General features: G+C 42.3%; 1 protein-coding gene across 1 annotated transcript; it reads right to left on the reverse strand.

Moving 5' to 3' along the window:
- Positions 1-1,229: 1,229 nt before the first annotated feature.
- On the reverse strand, positions 1,230-19,825 carry IFT57 (intraflagellar transport 57). Its single transcript, XM_061350592.1, has 11 exons — positions 19,488-19,825; positions 17,301-17,463; positions 16,210-16,328; positions 15,302-15,392; positions 10,680-10,748; positions 10,029-10,151; positions 6,035-6,106; positions 5,322-5,453; positions 4,320-4,382; positions 2,863-2,929; positions 1,230-1,649 (listed from the first exon to the last, which is right to left on the reverse strand). The coding sequence occupies exons 1-11, from the start codon at positions 19,817-19,819 to the stop codon at positions 1,471-1,473; spliced, it is 1,410 nt and encodes a 469-aa protein (XP_061206576.1). The 5' UTR covers positions 19,820-19,825; the 3' UTR covers positions 1,230-1,470.
- Positions 19,826-20,818: the final 993 nt, after the last annotated feature.

Here is a 20,818-nt window from a genome sequence, read left to right on the forward strand (position 1 = left end):
GAGGATATAGGTAGGCAGCAAAATAAGTTGAAAACCTATTTCCACTGTGATTCATAGAGATTTGCAGCAGTGGCTTGCATAGGTAAATTATAACAGTTGACATTCACATATAGTTTTTCACTTATTAAAATCTGATGGGCTTTTTTCTTTTGGCAATTGAAGTACTGATGCACAGCAAAGTTAAGAAACTGGCTCGTGGTACCAACTGTGTCAAGTGTTTTGGCTTTTAGACACAGAACTGCTCCACTGACTCTGCAAGATACCACTCACCTTTAGTGAGAGAAGTTATTTGTAAAGGGAGTGGAATTGCCTACAGAAGGAGGGGAGGATTTTAACATCACTGGAATTGTACCAGTATTGTCTGTGACTTATGAACAATGGCAACCAGAAAGATGTACTAGTAACTGAATAAGGTTATTTCTTTGTTCCGCGGTCCTTCATTACCAATAATGTCTAGAATCACTCGCTACCTACACATTTACCAAGACAAAGGGAGCTCCCTGCTGCCGTTCCATTTCCAGCCCCTTCCTCCTACTTCTCATTCCATATTACACAACCAGATTTGGCAACATTTTTCCTTAACAGAGATGAAAATTGGGTGTTCTGACTCAAGAACAGAAAACAAGAATAATCCAAGAATGTCCACGGAGCTCTACTACATACTATAAATGAAAGCTCATATGAAGTGATCCTGAGACATGGGTAAAAACTATAAAGCCAGCAGTAATTTTCAGACAGTGCTTTCCACAGTCTTTGGTCTTACATAGATTGTGTTATCATTGGTTCTGCTAGAGACAGTGTAAAAGTAAAACCATCCATACCAATCTGCCTAGGGAACAACTCACAAAAACCAAGTGAGGAAATACAGTAGTTGTCCATTCCCACATTTGTGTAGGGCTGCCCTAGGAGCTTGCCAGTATCATCCAAACATTAGTTTCTTGCTTAATTCATAAACTTACTTCAATTCAAAGCAACAATTTACTTGTATTTGCAACTGATATCAATTTTGACCTAGCCTTTTAGACAGGGGAATGCTGTATTGTTTCAATATCATCAACTAAATACTTGATACTGAATGCATGTAAATGACAGTAATAGACACTCAAAATTCCTTTCAAGTCCTTTGCAAGCAATTTTCTTTCAGCACTGTAGAGTATCAAGATTACAGGCTGTCAGTATCATTCTATAGACTTTCACACTACATAACATTCTCCAGTGAAGTAGAGAGGTTCATTAATAAGAATTTATTAGCATATTCAGAAGGGATCTGCAGTAAATCTTTACAGCACAAAGCTACAAATGGTTTCATGTTCAGTCCAAAGTGTGCGTGTTGCTTCTTAAAAGGGCATGGCAAGCATCTTGTGAAAAATAAGAAAGAAAGCTTTCCTCCCCCAACAAAAAGGAAACTTCTGAATTATCAAACAGTAGAAAAACTGTATTTCGGGCAAACCACATCAGCTCCAAACAATTTTAATAGGCACCTACTGTGGCTTCAGGAATCATCGCTGCATGCATATCTCTAGCCATATTGGATTTCTCTTTCAGCTTTGACTGGAGTAATGTGTGTTCCATCACACCAATTTGTATGTTCATATGAATGGTTTCTTGCTTCAGTTTTGTTAAGGCCTGTTTAATCTTCACTAGAGGAGCTGTTGAAGAAGAAATACATATACATAAACAGGGCAGTTCTGTCAGCTACTTCACACAAAAGCATTATTTTCTACAATTTACACCTTCAAATTGAAGAGCTGAAGGAACAAAAGGGCATTCTACTCCAAAGACATGGTTGCACTGATACGTCATTTTTTATAAGCAAGACACTTTAAAGGTAGAAATAGGCAATGGCAATTTTGCTGTCTTCTTGACATCTAAGATCTGCATAAAGGTGTGCATCAACATTGAGACAGGTTTGTCAATGATGTGTTTTGCTCAGCTGAAAGCTTCATGCTGATACCTGACTTGGGGTTTCATAGAGAACTGAAGTCACATTCACAACTTACCTGTGATAAGCTATTAAACTGGGTTGTGCTCCATACTTTGTTTCTCATCCCTCACTTCCCACTAATATCACCAGAGGGATGCTGCTGCTGCATCATAGTGCTCCTTAGATGTTATCCTGACCCCTTGGCCATGCCATAATATAGAAAAGGTATTGTGAGGCAGGCAAGCAGCTCCTCTGCAGTGAAGCAAGGGTGCACTAAATTTCCTTAAGCAATAACACTTACAACTACTTAACTAAAGTAACTGTAATGGTTACAGTTAAATATGGATATAGCTTGCATATTTAGCCCTACTGTAACATGCATCGATTTATTTCTGCATTCATACTCCTTCAACATTTGCAACAATGCATTTAGCAGAAAAACACCTCAAACAACCAAATCCCGAGCCTGAAACAAATGTTATGCAGTTTAAATATAAAATAAGTCTAAATATCAAGACACCAAAATGAGTTTTCACACTGACTCCAGCCAGCCATAGTCAGGGAATCTACCAGCTACTACCAGTAACTATTTTAGAGCAAAAGGGCTTGAACTTGTAATGTGATCATTTCTCCCAGCGGGTTGATAACTCTTCAAATAACTATTCCAAGCAGAAACAAACCCCTTGTTCTTTCTTCCAGTGTTTACAAATAACTTACCAAAGGGGGAGATCCTGGCATCTCTACCTTCTGCAAGCTTACAAAACCTTTTCAAAGAGGTTTAGACTCCTGATTGTCTTAGACACCTTTCACCATTTTAATATTGCTATTTCAGGCTAGTCACTCACTCTGATCTAGTTTTGTTTTTCTTTTACAAAGGCCAAGTTATGTAACTGTCACTGAGAAAATGGGTGTTTGGTTTGAGGCAAAAACATACTTACCACCATCAGTCATACTGCTTCCTTTCTCTTCCGTTTCCTGCTTTACTCTTTCTAATGCTTCTGTAATCTTAAAATAGATATTTTTTTCTTAAACCAGATGAATTTCAAATAGAAAAAAAACCCCAATGTAAAGTTCTCTGCTGACTAACTGCATTAGTTAAAAGAAAATTAACTAATCTTTGTTGTTGTAAATGGAGGAATAATTCTTTTCAAAGATGAAGCAAAATTTCATTTCAGTAAACTATTGCTGTACAAATTACAGCAAAGAGAGTAGCAAGTTGGCCATACAATGTGGTGTTACTGAGACTCTGCAGATCCCAAACCAGCGAAAACAGTGTAAGTGTTACAGTATGATGGATGGAAAATTGGAAGCAATACCCCCACAGACATTTGCATGTACATTTGCTGAATCTTGATTCACCAAATGACCATGCCAGCTTTCCTTCTGGAAGCACGAACACGTTATAAACCTGAAGTCATTGTAAAGGACTCTTTTTTAAGCTTAAAGAAGTAAGTGTAAAATAGAAAGAAGCTCTAACTATGAAGGATCCATACACTCTGACATCTTTGCTAGAAAACTGATAAACTGCTGTATCACCCACTGCAGCTGGACTAGATGGTTGCTGTAGGTTGCTTCCAACAGACCTGTTCTATTCTAACACATCTCAAACTTGGTTTACAAGTTCCAGCACATTCTTACAGTGTGATCTCTTTTAGGTGACTATCCACTTTATAACGTGTCTAATGAATAAAGTGGGGTTTTCAAACCCAAACAACAGAGCCGTTAAAAATCTGATTTCTGAATTGGACAAAGGGTTGGAATATTTGTCAGTCAGGCAATAGATGTGAACGAGATGCCACGAAGCACTCGACATATGGAGGCAGCTAGGAAAAACCTGTGGATTTCTCTTTACATTTGTCAGGGCACTGATTTAAAAAAGAACAACCAAAAAAAACCCCCAAAACCCCAAACAAAAAACAAAGAAAAAAACCCAAAGCCCCCCCCAAACCAAACAGAAAACCAGTTTCAGGTATTAAGATAATTTAACTAATACAGAAAAGTTACCATTTAGTCAAATATTTGCTTTTAAGTGCTTGGAAGAGGAAAGGTTCCAATGATTAATTTTAACTAAAAAGAAGAGTTAAACTTTCCTTCTTACAAAGAATTTATGGCCACAACTTGATTAATCCTCAGTAATCCTAGGATACATGTTCTACAATACAGAACATTTACCATCTTTTACAAACTGAGGAAATTAAGATCTCGCAATAGTTTGCCCAATTCACAAGTTAAAAATCAATGACAGCCCAGGTTTAAATATTAGGGACTGGACTATATCACATCTACTGAACAAACAGATTAACAGAGAACAAATCAGAAAGAGCTGAGTTCATAAAACTGCAGTCACTAAATACCAACTCTGATTTAAAATAAGCAAAAGAAAGATGTGTTTTACCTCAGAGAGCACTTTAATCCTTTCAGTTACTCCTCCACTTCCCTCCTGGTACTTCTCTTTAGCCTGGAAAGAAACAGGGTTTTTGCTGTAATGACAAAGCTGAAGAAATGCATGCAGACAGCTTAGAGAGAACACCCAAATTTGCTCTCACACATCCCAATTCTAGAAACTCTCCCACAAAGTCCCAATGACGTTTACAGCACTACACATATAAAAGGACAGGCCTGAAACATCAGCCCCTCTAATGACTGTCTTTCTTTTTGAAAGATAATTTCATTAAAGCAGTTTTAAGACTTGTAATAGTCCTAATACACACAGAATAAATACGTTTTCCAATCGTTTACGTGAGGAAATAAACATAATTTACCAGAATACAGGCAGAATTGAGTCCTGCAAACCAAGAACACTCCTTTGTCAACAGCAAATTATGATCTTGCAGTTTCTTAAAGTTTAACAGTAAGGCAAAGAGAAAGCACAAAAGGTCAAATCCTGTTAGCCTTATTTTGACACCATACCCACTTATAGGAGGGCTAGCCAAATAGCAGCTTCTACAGGCCTCCTACCTAGGGGATCAAAAAGCTTCCCAAACAGCACCCTTTTGGCATAAAAATCAAATGAAGCAAAGAAGTAATCAGAGTGCTTTGTGCACATTAGCACAAGTAATCAATGTAAGAGATGAGTGCTGGACTAAGACTGTAGTTTTCCCACTCATCACAGATGGGTGAACTTCACAGGGAAAGCAGAACTAGCAATTTACTAGCTGCTTAAGACTGGCAACAGATTTACGTACTATCCAGGCAAAAAAACCCATTTACTTTCCCCTGTAGAACAGCTGAATAAAAACTGCTAGTTTAGCTGAAAACTATATAATTCGACAGAAAAATCAACATTTCCTCTGCTTTAAATCCAACACAATTCACCAGCTAAATCTTTTTTGCTTTCACTCTTACTTAATAGCAAGTTAATACTAGAGAAGGCAACAACAAAAGATCAGTGCATTACCTCACTCAGCAAGGCTTGTGCTGAACGGTACTCTTGAACCAAGTGCTCCAGCTGATTGTTGATGTACTTTTCCCTGCTATTGATCTTTTCCAATGTTTTGCTGATTTCATTATGGAGTTTGTCAAGGTAACCCTAGAAAATCATATTGTGAGTTGAGAGCATACAGGTAATACACAAAGGGTATTAGAATGGTGCTGTAATTAAGAACAGATATGGAAACCTACACATAAGAGAGGAAAATAGTACAGAAATGCTGTGTTTAGCCAACAAAAGATTATTCCTAATGTGTTATAGTTTTCCCACATCAAAACCATGTACTTCAAGCTCTACTGCTTCCATCACTCACCCTCCATTAATTATAAACGTCAATGACAGTGAGTTAGTCTAAAAACAGCATTTGACCTATTAGATTTTATTTACCAGCACTTGTTTTCAGATTGTGTTACTGTAGAATTCTATTTTGCCCTCTGTAGCCAGGATGTACTTACGATAATGCATACATTAAAGAACCCTAGTATTTCTGTTAAACCTCACATATACAACTCTTTCCCATCAGGTATTTTGCCAGTCCCACTGTCCCTAATCACCATTACTGTGTTTTACAGTGTTAGCATAGAGGAAAAAAATCAGTCTAGCTCTTAACATCTATCAAATTAAAGAGGAAAGAAAACTACTGACAGAGCAGTGAAATGTTCTGCACATACAAGACATACCCTGGTTTCTTTCAAAGAAGATTCAATTCCATCCTTATGCTGATGCATTTGATCTACATGAATCCTCCAATCCTGAAAAAGATGCCACAAAGTAAAACATAGGTCAGTACAACTTTTATCTTTCTCTGGTTACTAAACAAAGGCTGGTATGCAAGGCAGGGTCAGTTCTCTTTTATACTATTACCATGCATCATACTGCCTGTGCCATGTTCGTATCCAGAGGCACTTGATTAATGTGACACAATTTACAACCCTCCTAAATGTTCCACGTGACACTCAGATCCATACACAAACAGTGACATCTCTCTAACATCACAGTAGCTATGCTTTTTGGAGTCTGTTTGATCTTCGTGGAACTATTTCTGTTTGAAACCACTCTGGGCACAAATATTGAAACTACTGATTACAGCTGCATGAGTTCACCTTATTCTTAGACAAAATGAGTGCTTCAAATGCCCAGCAACTACCAGTTCCAGATCTTCCTTTTCTACGCAGCCCCTACTATTACCAGGAGAGATAGGAAAGAAATGATAGAGGCAGAAATACCTAAACTTGTTTTTTGATAGTGGGTCAAAATTAGGATCAGGAAAATTACTTTCAGCTTCTAGGTCATAGGAATCATCCATGGGCTCAGGGATGGGCGATGAGAAAAGCTGCTGGTTTAACTTAAGAGGTGGCATCTTTCACACAGAAATCAATTCCAGTTCCCAAGGTTTGTGACCAATTTTTCCTTATCAGTGCAAACTTTTTACACCTCCCAAACCCAAAGCACAGCTGCAGACAGAATCAAGGGCTCAAAATGAAGCAGAGCAGCAGCACTGCAGAGTTACTGTTATTTCAGTATTGTGTTTCTGAATACCCTAAAAACTATTTTTCAGATTTCTAAGTTTTTGGCACTGTACTGGTCTAGGTGTGGAAAACCCCAAAACCAAAAGCAACTCACGTTAATAAATCTGTATCACTTGACAAACCTCAGGAGACTCTCTTGTAAAACAGGTACTGTAAGGATAGGTGGAAAGGGACAGTGTTTGCTCCAGTAGGATTATCTGGTGAAGGACTTTGTCAGAAAGGATGGCAAGCAAAACAGAGAGAGGCACAAAACTGACAAACAATAATGGGGACAGCAACAAGAAATAAACCTGGCTAGTTACAATAACAGAAAAGGGTATGGGGAGGGTGATGTTTGTATCAGTACAATTATCTGATCAAGGGCCTTATCAAAACAGGATGGTAAGGAAATGAGGGAGGGGAAAAAACCAAAACCTAGGGAGAACCAGACCTATCCAGAAACAAAGCTCATCAGTTAGACCAGCTGATAGGCTTGATAGAAGCTGCAAGCATCACTTACAAAGAAGGTGAACCTGGCCCTTGCAACTGGCAAGAATGCAAACCTGCAGGTTCTGGATATTCTGGAGAAGGGTAGGGTTGGTGCAACTATGTAAGCTGATGAAGCAAGATGCAGGGGAAGAGGCCTGGTGAGGAACAAAGCAGGGAAAAGAGGGGTACAAGAGGGGCTGGCCACATGTTAACTGCTGCCAGTCATTCCACTTGTCTGACTGAGCCCTGTGCCTGGTCACTGCAGTCTGGGTCATCTTCTTATTAAAACTTTAAAACTACATTTACGTGCAGTCACACTCTTTATCCCGTGTGTGTATGAGTGCTGCAATGACTAAGTGCCAGCTGCTGGTGAGAGGGCATATGGGGCTAGCAACTGGAATCAGGCCAGGCCTGCAGATGCCCCAGGCCTGTGGTGTCTGCAGGCAGAGAGAGTGGCAGGTCTTGGTGCCAGCCGCAGGAGGAGGTGAGGGTCCTGGCCACCAAGGCATTACTGGCGTGTATTCCAAAATCCAAGCACTGGGAAGGAGCAGTGTGAGTAAAGCAAATACGGGACTCAGAGCCAGCAGCTGGAGTGGGACTGCAGGTCACCAGCCTGTGTTGCTGGTGCCAGCTGCTGGGGTGGAGACAGGCAAGTGTTTGCATTTTCCCTAAACCTGCTGTGCACGCATAAAATTCAACAGTAGACTTAAAACTGAACTAGCTGTCAAGTAGCAGGCCCTATATCCAGGCCTGGATATGAGGCAGGCACAGGGGACCCACAAATGTAGTGCCCTTAAGCTGAGAACGTGACTGTGTCCATCTGTTTGCTGGCAAGCATCAGGATGGAGTAGCCAAAAGTAGAAGAGCAATGAAACAGTTAAGAACATCCAGGAGCCAGGCAGGGGGATCAGACAGAAAAAAGGACCACAGTTGAGTGAGCCATGAATATGCATGTGTGCATGTGCTCCTGAATCTAGAGAGAAGGCAGGGCGTGCTTTCACTACTGAACTTAAGTCTCAATTAGCTGAAGAGGAGGAAGAAAGCTTGGCTGTATTTTATGGGAACCCTACAAGTGCTGCTGAAGAAGGCGCCTTGTTTGTGGCACTCTGTGTAGCTGGCCATGTCAAGGTCTGTTGTGTCTCTATGTGATACATGCTTAACTTCACTACCAGTTGAACCTGCAAAAACAGGAAAGAAGCAGCAGTTGCATCCATCTCTCTGGGAAGGGGACCCATGAGTCCCCAGGCACAGAGGGCTGGGCTGCAGCAGCTGAGCAATAGGAATTCCTTATCCTGGAGCTCCTGAAGGGTACAGCTACTTAAAGGGTACAGGTAAAGAACAAATCCTGGCTTAAAACAGCTGCATGCTCCTGCAACCACAGGCAGTGACGCTGATTTGAAGTGAGGCTATCCCCCTGCATAGGACACACACAGAACTACCAAAGCTCTGGTCTTTCTGTCTCTCTAACTCAGAAGAGCACAGCCGAGCACCTCCAACAGCCGTTCAGCTCAGAAAGTTCCCTCACTGTGCGCTGTTGTGCATGACAGCACAGAAGCTAGAAAGAGAAGAATCCTCTTTTCATGCTCATTTATATATATTCCTTAAAGCCAAGAGATGGTGCATTAACTGCAGGCTAGTAAACCTCAGTTCTTACAGTGGCTTTAATTTTCCCTGTATGTCCCTATTACAGTTTTAATTTCTTACTGTGAGAATCAAGCATCATGTTCTCTGTAATGGATGGGCTTGCCAAGAATCACAGAAAGGTGACTCAAACCAGGCAATTCTTCACATGAAAGAATGCAGTATAGTGTAAAACAGGCAAGCAGTTTAGCAGACAGTTGAGAGCTTAGCCTATTTTTGGCAAGATAATTATCTTTCATTGAATTTTGTATCAATGCTGCAGATTGCTCCAACACCCCAACTAACAGATCACTAGAAATGAATAGTTTTGATACTGTGCAGATCTGTGTGTGCTATAAAAGCTCCTAGAAAGAGTGAATATGGCAATGACAGAAGTAGGCCCTAGGTTTGCCAAAGATAAATCAAGTATTTCTAAGATGCTCATTCCAGACTCATTGAAATAGGTTATGGAGGGAAATGCACGTTTCTAAGAGGCAGGTACCTGGATAGGCAAGTAAAATCAGTTCAAAAAGCACCGACTCCTTTTTGCTAAACCTATGGAGAGCCCGTGATGACTAGATCAGAGGTACAGACCTACTTTCTTGTCACGTAAAGTTGAGCAAGATGAATTCCGTACAATTAACGTTTCATGTGGCTGACAAGCGGAACAGTTTGAAGATAAGCAGCTCATCAGCTCTCTTGCAGGAAGATGTTTTAATCATCAGCTGCTAAACTGGACTGGTGGTATGATTTTTCAAAGTGTGAATCCCTTGGAAATGTTTAAGAAGTTTCCACAGAATGAATATATGGAAATAAATACATAGAAATAAGGTGCCCTGGAAGTAGCAGAAAAAAGAATTCCTATATAATAAGAACCTACTGAAAATTATTGCTTCCAGGGTCGAAGTAAATGACAAAATTTTTGACAAGATAGTGCTGCAGAGCCCATTATTCACAATATTTGGCACAGCAAAAAGAAGAAATGGTAAGGAAACAACACTGATTGAAATCATGCTTTAATCGCCATGTGTATGCACACAAATCCATTCTCACATACCTTGTTGTCAGTCCTGACTGTAACTTTCAGCTGTGGAAGCACACGTTCCACTTCCAGATTCCACTCTACTGCATCTGTCATTGACTGCAAAATCTCTTCATGCTTTGGAGTGTCATTCATGTCCTGTGTAAGAATCACAAAGCTTATATGCAAAGTATCATCACTTTGATCATTGAGAGCTATTAGAAATCATGTTACAATAGCTTACAGTATTCATATTCAGAGAAAATATTTATATCCAGAATGAGGTAACAGATGTCTTTAATAGCTTTCTTTGAATGCATAACGATTAGTAATCAAAATATTTTCTCATCAAAGAAAATGGAAAAGAATCAAATGTGTATAATAAGAAATAACAATAAATAGCAGAAATAGCTGGGGGGGGGGGGTTTAAAATATATTTAAGAAACAAATACCACGCTTCCCTAAAAGTCTGCAATAATTTCTTGCAAATGTGTCCAGCAACCTTGCAGTAATTTCAGTTTAGAAACTGGCTGCACATTTCTGTTTCAAATAAGCTGATGCATTTCAGTTGGAATGCTTCCCCAAGTTTAGTCTATAGAAAAGATTTTCACACTTAAATACAACAGCAAGAAATTGCTGCTACAGATGTCAAAATCTCAAGAGAGAGGACTGCTGGTAACAACTTACTGATCTGTACGTTTGTCCCTGTAGAACATTCAGGTCAATAAAATTTTCTTCACTGTCTGACTCTTCTTCCTGCAGAAAAGTTGCAAAGTCAAACTTCAGTAAGTAATGAGCAATCTTCCTCCATCCTTTCATTTTGCAGGAGCACAGGACAAGGAGTATTAAATTCTGCATTTCTGAGCAAAACAAGACGTGAAGAGTTTATGGCAAATGGAGTTTGCATTTACTTAAAATCTCATGAGGAGACAGTATCTGGGATGAGGTGCAAGATAAAAGCGAGCCCACATTTCCCTCAGGGGAATTCTTCTAAAGACACATCATTTAAAAACTAAACCAACCCAAACCTAAGCACTCTCACTTCAAATGGGCCATTATCAATAGCTGGATGATAACTGTTATTTCTTACGGGTTTCTGAAAGCTCTGCATTAAAAATAAAACCAAAGCAAACCACAAGCAGATGCAAACATAGTTTTCAAGATGTTTTTTTGCACTGCATCTTTGGAGCTACAGAACGATACCACATTTTAAGCACACAAAATGATACAATTCAAACTGAGGCAATCGATTTGTTCTCTTGCCCATGACACTACACACTGGGCTGATGGTTTTATAGAATTCTCTATTATCGTCTCAAAATTGCATTTCTCAGTGACCACAATCAGCTCAGAGTCCATCACTGCATAAGTCAAAGATGCTATTTCTGTGCATTACTCTCTGTTTATACTGAATGTCACCTGCCATTTTATCATGCACACACTTCACCCTTATACATGCTGTCCTTCTGTAGTTCTTCTATGAACCATCTTTTCCACCAAAGTCAAATTCCACCAGCCACCTCCTTTCCAGACAAATCATGAAAGCTACAATAACACAGGTCTTAAGTAGAACCCTTTAAGACTCAGTAAAAACCTGGGAGCTTATTCCCCTATGTTACCTAGTTTTTAACTAACAGGGAACACGTTCATTTTCTTCTGGCATGCCCCCAGTCCCCTGAATAGCTGCAAGAAATTAATGGCACCTTGACTGGGACTATCTTTTGCTTATAGGGCAACATATATTTGTGCAGCACTTAGAAGAACACACTACAACACTACCATAACAACAAGACTAGCTGTCAGAACTGAGAAACCAAACTGTGCAGATTACCTGGCACACCTGGCCTCACTGGTTAATGCTTTTCTTCCTAAAATGGACTACTCAATCCCTAAGATTTACAGCACTAGGCTTGTCTCTAGTCAGAAGAATCAAAACCAAAGCACAATCAATGAACCTTGTTGTTAGAATTTAACTACTAGAAATACTGCTAAATTCAATCATGGATACAGCTAATACATCCAGGACACATCAATATATTGGCAGCAACAACGGACTGGTGAAAAAATTGACACTGGCATATAATTAATATCCATAGAACCATTAAAAAGTGACGATCCACTTGGTATAATCCCAGCTCAATAGTTTCATTAACTTACAAACTTGGAAAAGCTAACAGAGGTGCAAGCAAATCCAGAAGTTCTTTGAAGGGTTTCAGTTGTGCTTTAGTGAACTGTTTCATCCCTACTTCCCAGCTTAAACAGCTAAGACCTTAATGAGACACAGAAAAGAGCAGACTGCTGGCTGTTTTCATATTTAAAGCTTTTAGCCAACAGCTTACATTTTGGAGGCTGGTCAGATATGCAATACAGAATGTCTCTTACTCTTCTTAGAATTATTCAAGACCTTTTCCTATGGAGACTCCAAAGCTGGTAAAAATGAACCCAGACATCCACGTCACAGTATCTGCATGTTGTATGAAAGCTAAGAATAAAAGGCTGGAATTTGTTTTGGCTGGTACAATTGAGAGGAATAACACAATACATAGGAAAACTGTGAGGAGAGGAAGAAGAAAAGGGAACAGTTGATGTTGCATTCCTGTAGACTTATAAATTTGGGCTCTAATCAAAACAATATGATAATATTACTGGTGCTTTATTTCCAGCTTTTATGACCTTTAATTTTTCCTTAGCAGTTGAAAAATGTAAACTCAAAAAATGGGATAATTGTGGCATTTTCTACCCAGTATTGCTGGGCCTTAACACTCCAGGAAACTGATGTCTCCTCAAGTTATTTACTGACACAGCAAGTGAGCACTCCCAGCCTCACAGCTTTCAGCCTTTTGGTTTTCATCTACATTTTACTTTGCAAAGATTCATCAGCTCTGGGAGAAATCAGATGTGAAACTGACTTCCTTTTGTAATTTTCACATTATCTTCAGCTAACTTCCCACTTCAGAAACATCTTAAGTCAGCAGTAAAAAGACTCACTTCAAGGCTGACAGAAGCCTGTGAAAAAGACAATGTCTTGTGATCACACTATGCCACCAGTTTACAGTGAGACTCCATCTCTCATAAAATACTCTTCTGAGAAAGTCAACCAGCAAGAAACAAACTTCTGTTCAACACCTATCCACCAGTAAGTCCTAAAAGCATATTTGAACATACAGGTATGTTTCATAGGCTTCTTCCTAGACAAATTCAATGTAATTATTACAGATAAAAAGGAATAAATAAAACAGCTGATCCTCGCCATCTTCTTGGTAGAAAGTATTTCAAAGCACACAGAAAGGCTTATTTGGCAGAGTCGTAGAATCATAGAATCATAGAATAGCCAGGGTTGGAAAGGACCTTAAGATCATCAAGTTCCAACCCCCCTGCCATGGACAGGGACACCTCACACTAAACCATCTCACCCAAGGCCTCGTCCAACCTGGTCTTGAACACTGCCAGGGATGGAGCATTCACAACCTCCCTGGGCAACCCATTCCAGTGCCTCACCACCCTTACAGGAAAGAATTTCCTCCTTATATCTAATCTAAACTTCCCCTGTTTAAGTTTTAACCCGTTACCCCTTGTCCTGTCACTACAGTCCCTAATGAAGAGTCCATCCCCAGCATCCCTATAGGCCCCCTTCAGATACTGGAAGGCTGCTGTGAGGTCTCCACGCAGCCTTCTCTTCTCCAGGCTGAACAGCCCCAACTTTCTCAGCCGATCTTCATACAGGAGGTGCTCCAGTCCCTGATAATTCTCGTGGCCTCCTCTGGACTTGTTCCAACAGCTCCATGTCCTTTTTATGTTGAGGACACCAGAACTGTACACAATACTCCAAGTGAGGTCTCATGAGAGCAGGGCAGAGGGGCAGGATCACCTCCTTCGACCTGCTGGTCACGCTCCTTTTGATGCAGCCCAGGACACAGTTGCTTTCTGGGCTGCAAGTGCACACTGAACCCGGCTCATGTTTTTCTCATTTTCTCATTGACCAACACCCCCAAGTCCTTCTCCACAGGGCTGCTCTGAATCTCTTCTCTGCCCAGCCTGTAGCTGTGTCTGAGATTGCTGTGACCCAGGTGTAGGACCTTGCACTTGGCATGGTTAAACTTCATGAGGTTGGCATCAGCCCACCTCACAAGCGTGTCAAGGTCCCTCTGGATGGCATTCCTTCCCTCCAGTGTATCAAGCGAACCACGCAGCTTGGTAAAGAGTGGGCGACGGGATATTACCATTCCATTAATGGAATATACAGAGATGAGATGCCATGACCTTTGTCTACAGAAACAATTCTGCAACCTTTATTTAGGTCTTTGCTGGTGTTTTTAATCAAATGCTCCCCTTCCAGTAGTTCTTTTCCATCTACTCTGTTCCCAGAACTTTAGACGACTACGTACCAAAAGTTAATGTTTCCTATTTCACTGAAATCTGAGTTACAATAGTGAGCACTCTATTAAGTAAGTGCTGGACAGATTTTACCAAATATTAGCCAATTCTGTAAACAGGGATTGAAATTTGATTTAACATCAACAGCTTGTATCGGCAGAAAACAAACAAGGACATGGAACTGTTGGAACAAGTCCAGAGCAGGGCCACGAGGATGATCAGGGACTGGAGCACCTCCCATATGAAGATTGGCTGAGAAAGTTGGGGCTGCTCAGCCTGGAGAAGAGAAGGCTGCGTGGAGACCTCATAGCAGCCTTCCAGTATCTGAAGGGGGCCTATAGGGATGCTGGGGATGGACTCTTCATTAGGGACTGTAGTGAGAGGACAAGGGGTAATGGGTTAAACAGGGAAGTTTAGATTGCATATAAGGAGGAAATTCTTTATTGTGAGGGTGGTGAGGCACTGGAATGGGTTGCCCAGGGAGGTTGTAAATGCTCCATCCCTGGCAGTGTTCAAGGCCAGGTTGGATGAAGCCTTGGGTGCCATGGTTTAGTGGGAGGTATCCCTGCCCATGGCAGGGGGGTTGGAACTGGATGATCTTAAGGTCCTTTCCAACCCTGACTATTCTATGGTTCTATGAATTTTGAATCTGTGTAATTTTAATGTATAGTTAGATTCCACTTCACCTTCCATTAACTATAAATGCACATAAGAACAAATGGTCTCTCCCAAAGAGTTAATAATCTTATCTGAAAGGAAACAGAAAAACTCTACAGGAAAGCTGATGATGCAGGAGTGGAGATGAAGGAAAATAAAAAAGGCAACAGAACCACTAATAGAAAAGACTTCTTAAATAAAGATGAATAAAATGAGCTATGAACAAATATTTCCTCATAGTTCACCAATTACAATCAAAACCAGTCAGGTAAACCTACCACAACATCCTCTTCAAGCTTATTAAGTGTTAATTCTGCATCATCTTCTGTTATCTCCTCTTCTTCTAGCTCTTCTGTTGGATATGCTGGCCTGAATTATTTCAAAGGACAACAGAGCTTTTAAACACAGTAAATGATAAATACCTCTGTAAATTGCTCCTAAGCAAACAAACCATTTTATGAGAACTATGGATGATTTGGAATATGACTAGACAAGTGATTAGTGTCTCATAGTTAAATAAAACTAACAGCCTTAAAAGTCTTTGTTTATCTGTCTTAAAAGTAAGGGTTAGTTACTATTCCAAGCAGTACAGTATATTCATACTACAAAAGCATCTGGGGAGTAACTTTTGATTTGTTTTCCCTTTTGGTCTAACCTCTTAAAATTCAAGTGCAAGTCATCACACTTCTTTTCAGCCTACAGCTGAATGTGTGTACTGAACCTAAGTAACAGTGAAGTATTTCCAAGGTAGACATTACATAGGGAACAGGGAAGGAGTGAAGTAAGGAACACTTAAATTTTCATGTACTTGAAATTATGTGTCATCTCATTTCTCCCAAGATATCCTTCCCGTTAAATACTCCAAGTTACTGTAGACTACTTGTAACAGATTAACAAGAAGTTGTGCATAGGAAAATGACCAAAATAGAGTCATCATTCAGATCTTTATTGATAGCTAAGTTTAGTAACAGCCCAAACTCATCCTTGGTGGTGGCAGACTAAATTGTGTGACATTGCAATAGGAACTAATTGGTCCCACTGCTTCAAGCCTAGTAAAATTCTGCATCTTATGAAACATCAAGGAAGACATTTATAGTCATTACTATGTTTTGTCTTTATAATTACAACTTATATTTGTTTATTGGAAAACAATGCATAAGGGAGAAGTCTTAAAAGTGTACTATACCTTTTCCAGCTAAAACCGGTGTATTTCAAGGCTTCTTCAGCCAAACAATCAAGAACATAACACACTTGCTCTCCACAACCTGCCTTCAATTTTGAGGGAGGAAAATCCACAGGCCTTCCCTAAAACAAAGAGATATGCTGTTTACTAGTGCTGCCCATCAACCCAAGTAACGAGATTTTTTTACACTAAACCCAAAGCATCCATCGTGCATGAAGATTTTACTAATGCTAATTCATATTCTTCCCCCATGCAGTTCCAGCCAGGCAAACATAAAGGAAAACAGAACAAGCCAAGGAACAGATGCAGAAGTCTTCAAGCACCTGGTAAAAGCATAGTCATAAGGAAGGAGAAGAGTCAGAAGGGAACTAGATGGTCAAGTGTACAAGTGATGTGGTGGCAAGGTAAGAACCACGGAGAAACTCAGGTACTGAGACTTTCAACACTGCCTTGTTTGTTCCTTGTTTTATTTACTGCTGTTCTGCAGAATAAGCATTTCTGTTTATGGTTTAAGTCCTTTAGAGAACAGTGTTCTGATCATTCACAGTTGCACCACAGTGTAATCGTGCATACTTCCCATAAGCTGATATATTCTCCTGACCTTTGGGTTTGTTTTCTTTAATACTGAAAAAAATCCCTATAGCTCCTGGCAGTTTGTGCAACCTTTTACTCCTTCACAACAACAATAAACTAGTAGAGGAAAACACGAACATAATTCTAGACCATTTCCTTCACCGTGACTTTTATCGCTGACTGTGCCAGAAGCGGGATCACAAGCACCGTGTAAACTTCCCAGATCAAGTCATTGTAAATTAGACTGCTGTACAAGAGAAACCTCTGTGGCACTACAAGAAGTAAGCCAGATTAATCCATTTCACAGAATGTGGAACAAAACTAACTGGAATCATACATAATTTTGTAGTGGCAAAACCCCAGCAAGTAGGTAAAGACCATATGAACTTCCAGTTAACTAATTAACAAACTTCTAGATAGGAAAATCTGCCCAGCCCTTAGGAACACCAGACAGAAGTGTTTCTGAAGGCCATGCACATGCTTGAAATACCCTGGGGAAACCCAGCAAGTTCAACACTTACAAACGATCGCAATTGCGAGAGTACGTTGGATATTATCGCATTGGGATCATCATATTCCTGGGGCTGTTCGAAGGGATGTCCTGCTTTAGTGATCAGCCAGGCAGCAAGCATGCAGAACATGAAGAACTGCTCTCCAGGATTAGTGGGCAGTGCAAAGTAGTGCCTGTTTAAACAGAAGAAAAGGATGGTAACTATTTTGGGCTCCTCATGCTATTACGGCATCATAGCAGCACAGGCTAGAGAGCAGCTTCTTTAACTGAGTCTTTCAATGAGTGATCTGCCTGAACTAAATTCAGGATGTCTAGTTTCACACATAACAGAACAGTAGACTAAGTTTTCTACATGCAGCTCATCTGTTTGATTAAGCTAATAATAAACATCAGAACTCCAAGGAATCACATGGAAACAGGGTACTCCCCTCCCCTGCCAGCAGGATTACGTAGCTTCAGTTAAACACCACCAAACTAACATCTCCACATAAGCACAAGTTACCCCTCTTATTTACCTGAACAGTCTCAAGTCATGATGAGCTCAACTCTGCTCCTATTTAAGGGATGCAGAATCCATCCCATCACATCATAAAATACCACCATTAATTAAAAGCCTATTAAGAGACTCTGCCTCCTTAAAAATAAGAAATCGTGACAGCAAGTGACTGCAGGAAAACTTGAATGGCCCTTCCTTGAGGAGGAGAGAACAAACTTACAGAAGCCTCATTGCTTGAAGAGGTATGGCCTCTTTCTGCATATTGGCCTCATCCATGACACAGGACAAGGGGTAACGGGTTCAAACTTCAACAGGGGAAGTTTAGATAGGATGTAAGGAAGAAATTCTTTACTGTGAGGGTGGTGAGGCACTGGAATGGGTTGCCCAAGGAAGTTGTGAATGCTCCATCCCTGGCAGTGTTCAAGGCCAGGTTGGACAAAGCCTTGGCTGACATGGTTTAGTGTGAGGTGTCCCTGCCCATGGCAGGGGGATTGGAACTGGATGATCTTAAGGTCCTTTCCAACCCTGACTATTCTATGATTATGCACAGTAACTTCACCTGCTGTTATCTTCTCAGCATCCTCAAACACTCTTCCTGACAAGAGCAATACAACCAGTCCCTTTTGCTCCAGTTCCCCAAACCTCTTCCCACACTCCTTAGAAGTGGCAAGAGGCTGATGTACCTAAATCAGTGCATTAGGCCAGATCAGGAGCAGGGTTTTGAAGCCATCTTTCCACCCATCCCCACCTACTGTGATGTGGATTGCTTTAGAGAGCAAGGTACACAGACTGGATATTCTTTGGATCACGCTAAATGGAAAGATGTGGTCCTAACAAGAATTCAGTAGTCAGAACACAGTCAGGCCCCCAGAAGTGTAAGTCAGAACCAAATGCTTCCCTTTACAGTCATGAACAAAGGTTTACTTCCTTGTTCCAAATGTACTGATGATCTGACAGCTGGCTAAAACCAGCCCATAGCCACTGCACTCATACTCAAGCCTCTTTCCCAACAAGGTAATAATCTGGACTACTTGTCACCTGATACCAAACTGTCCCTATGGAAAGTCACACTGTGACATGCTGCAGTGGAGCCTGGCTGACACATACGGGTTTGAGTTATTTGGCCAAGTGAATGTTGGGAGCACAGTGGTCCCATTTACCCAAGTTCCCTGCCTCCTACCATAATCAAAAAGAAATTACAGATGAAACAAGTATGTGATATGTTAAAAACAGGCTTAAACACAGTGGGGGCAGGCCCCCTTACACACACCCCACAACCAGTTACCTTGAATACAAGAAACGCATTTAGGGTAAACTATTTCTTGCACAGATACACTGTCACTCCAATACTCAACACCTAGTGCGGGCAGGGAAGCTCAAGTCACTATTCACTTCCCACACCCCACCATTCAGAGAGACTTCCCGTTTAGAAAGCCTGACGCCATGCAGCTGACTGGTTCCCACTCGGCTCTGTCACCTGAGACCCAGCCTTCCTTAATCCCTGACACAGAGGTGGAACCGCACGCCGGGGCTTCCCATCCGCTTCTCGCCGCAGGCCTGGCCGCGAGGGGCCCCCCCCGTGTGGAGCTTTGTACCAGGCAGCGCGGCCCCCGGCCCCAGCCGCCCCCCTCGCCCGCAGCCACTCGAACGCGTTCGGGGCCAGGCCGCCGCCCGCCGCCCAGCGCAGCGGGCCAGGGGCACCTGGAGAGCGGCCGCATGTTGTGGCGCCGCAGGGCCTCCTCCTCGTAGTTCAGCAGCTTCAGCTTGTCCAGCAGCTCCTCCATCAGCACGAACATGTGATAGGCCGCGCCCGGGCCCCGCTCCGCTGCGCACTCCTCATCCCGGCCACGATCCCGATCCCGATCCCGATCCCGATCCCGATCCCGGTCCCGATCACGATCCCGATCCCGGTCCCGATCCCTGTCCCGATCCCGGTCCCGATCCCGATCCCGGTCCCGGTCCCGCTCTCGGTCCCGGTCCCGGTCTCGGTCCCCTCGCTTGACCCCGCCGCCACCCGTAGCTTCCTCCGCCATCTTGGAGCGCCGCTACCCGTAACCGAGGCAACCGGCCCTGCCAATCCCCGCCTGCCTCAGCCTCGAAGCCCACCTCCTTGCCCAATCACACGCTCCAGGGGCGCCGCGAGGCCACGCCTTTTCAGCGCTATCCACCAATGGAGGCGAGGCATGCCGGGGTCAACTTCCAATCAGCGCCTCACCTCGGCCCCCAAGCCGAGCGCCGCCGCCGCCGTGAGGGGAAGTGAAGCGGCGGGGCTGTCGGTTCGCCTCAGTGGCGGTGGAGGCAGCGGCGAATGGGGAAGATGGCGCCGTTCCTGTGTTTGGGGCTGAGGGGGGGGGCACTGGCGTCTCCTTTCACACTGCCTGCAGCGAATATAGCTTTACGGTGCGGGTAAAGCCTTAGGGCACCGCGGGAGGTGTGTTCCGGAAAGCTTTGCTGCTGTGCTCCGCCTCACGGGCTGCTTGACCGGCTTGTTTGTGCCGGTTCGGCAGTTAAACGTTTACGAAGTTGTGAGCGTATTGCACCATTCAGGCTGAGAGGAGGCATTCACAGCTTCCTTGGGCAGCCCATTCCAGTGCCTCACCACCCTTACAGGAAAGAATTTCCTCCTTATATCCAATCTAAACTTCCCCTGTTTCAGTTTTAACCCATTACCCCTTGTCCTATCACTACAGTCCCTAATGAAGAGTCCCTCCCCAGCATCCCTATAGGCCCCCTTCAGACACTGGAAGCTGCTGAGGTCTCCACGCAGCCCTCCCTTCTCCAGGCTCAACAGCGTGCTCCCTAATACCGGAACACAGCCCCCAGGTGCCATCCCCACTGCTGCAGCAGTCACCTTTCTGACAATTAACATGACAGGGTTTGTTCAACAAAGCCGGGCAAAATAAAAGGCTAAGAGAAAAAGCTTTGTACGCTCAAAGGTGGGGAAAAGAAAGCGAAACCAGTGGAGGCTTTATGTGTATAGAAACATGATTCACGCCAGGTAAGCAAACTTGATTTGGAGGCAGGAAAGGACT

Source organism: Neopsephotus bourkii, unplaced genomic scaffold (genome assembly GCF_033783945.1).
Source record: "Neopsephotus bourkii isolate Nb327-2 ecotype Australia unplaced genomic scaffold, CSIRO-AGI_Nbou_v1 NB_532, whole genome shotgun sequence".
NCBI classification, from domain to species: Eukaryota; Metazoa; Chordata; class Aves; order Psittaciformes; family Psittacidae; genus Neopsephotus; species Neopsephotus bourkii.

Bases quoted from the DNA above. Each gene is read 5' to 3' on its own strand.
- IFT57 (XM_061350592.1), bottom strand. From the start codon at position 19,819: ATGGCGGAGGAAGCTACGGGTGGCGGCGGGGTCAAGCGAGGGGACCGA. The intron at 17,464-19,487 runs GTGCCCCTGGCC...CTGTTTAAACAG, and splicing joins AACATGCGGCCGCTCTCCAG to GCACTACTTTGCACTGCCCA. The intron at 1,650-2,862 runs GTAAGTATGTTT...CTTCTTCAACAG, and splicing joins AAGCAGTATGACTGATGGTG to CTCCTCTAGTGAAGATTAAA.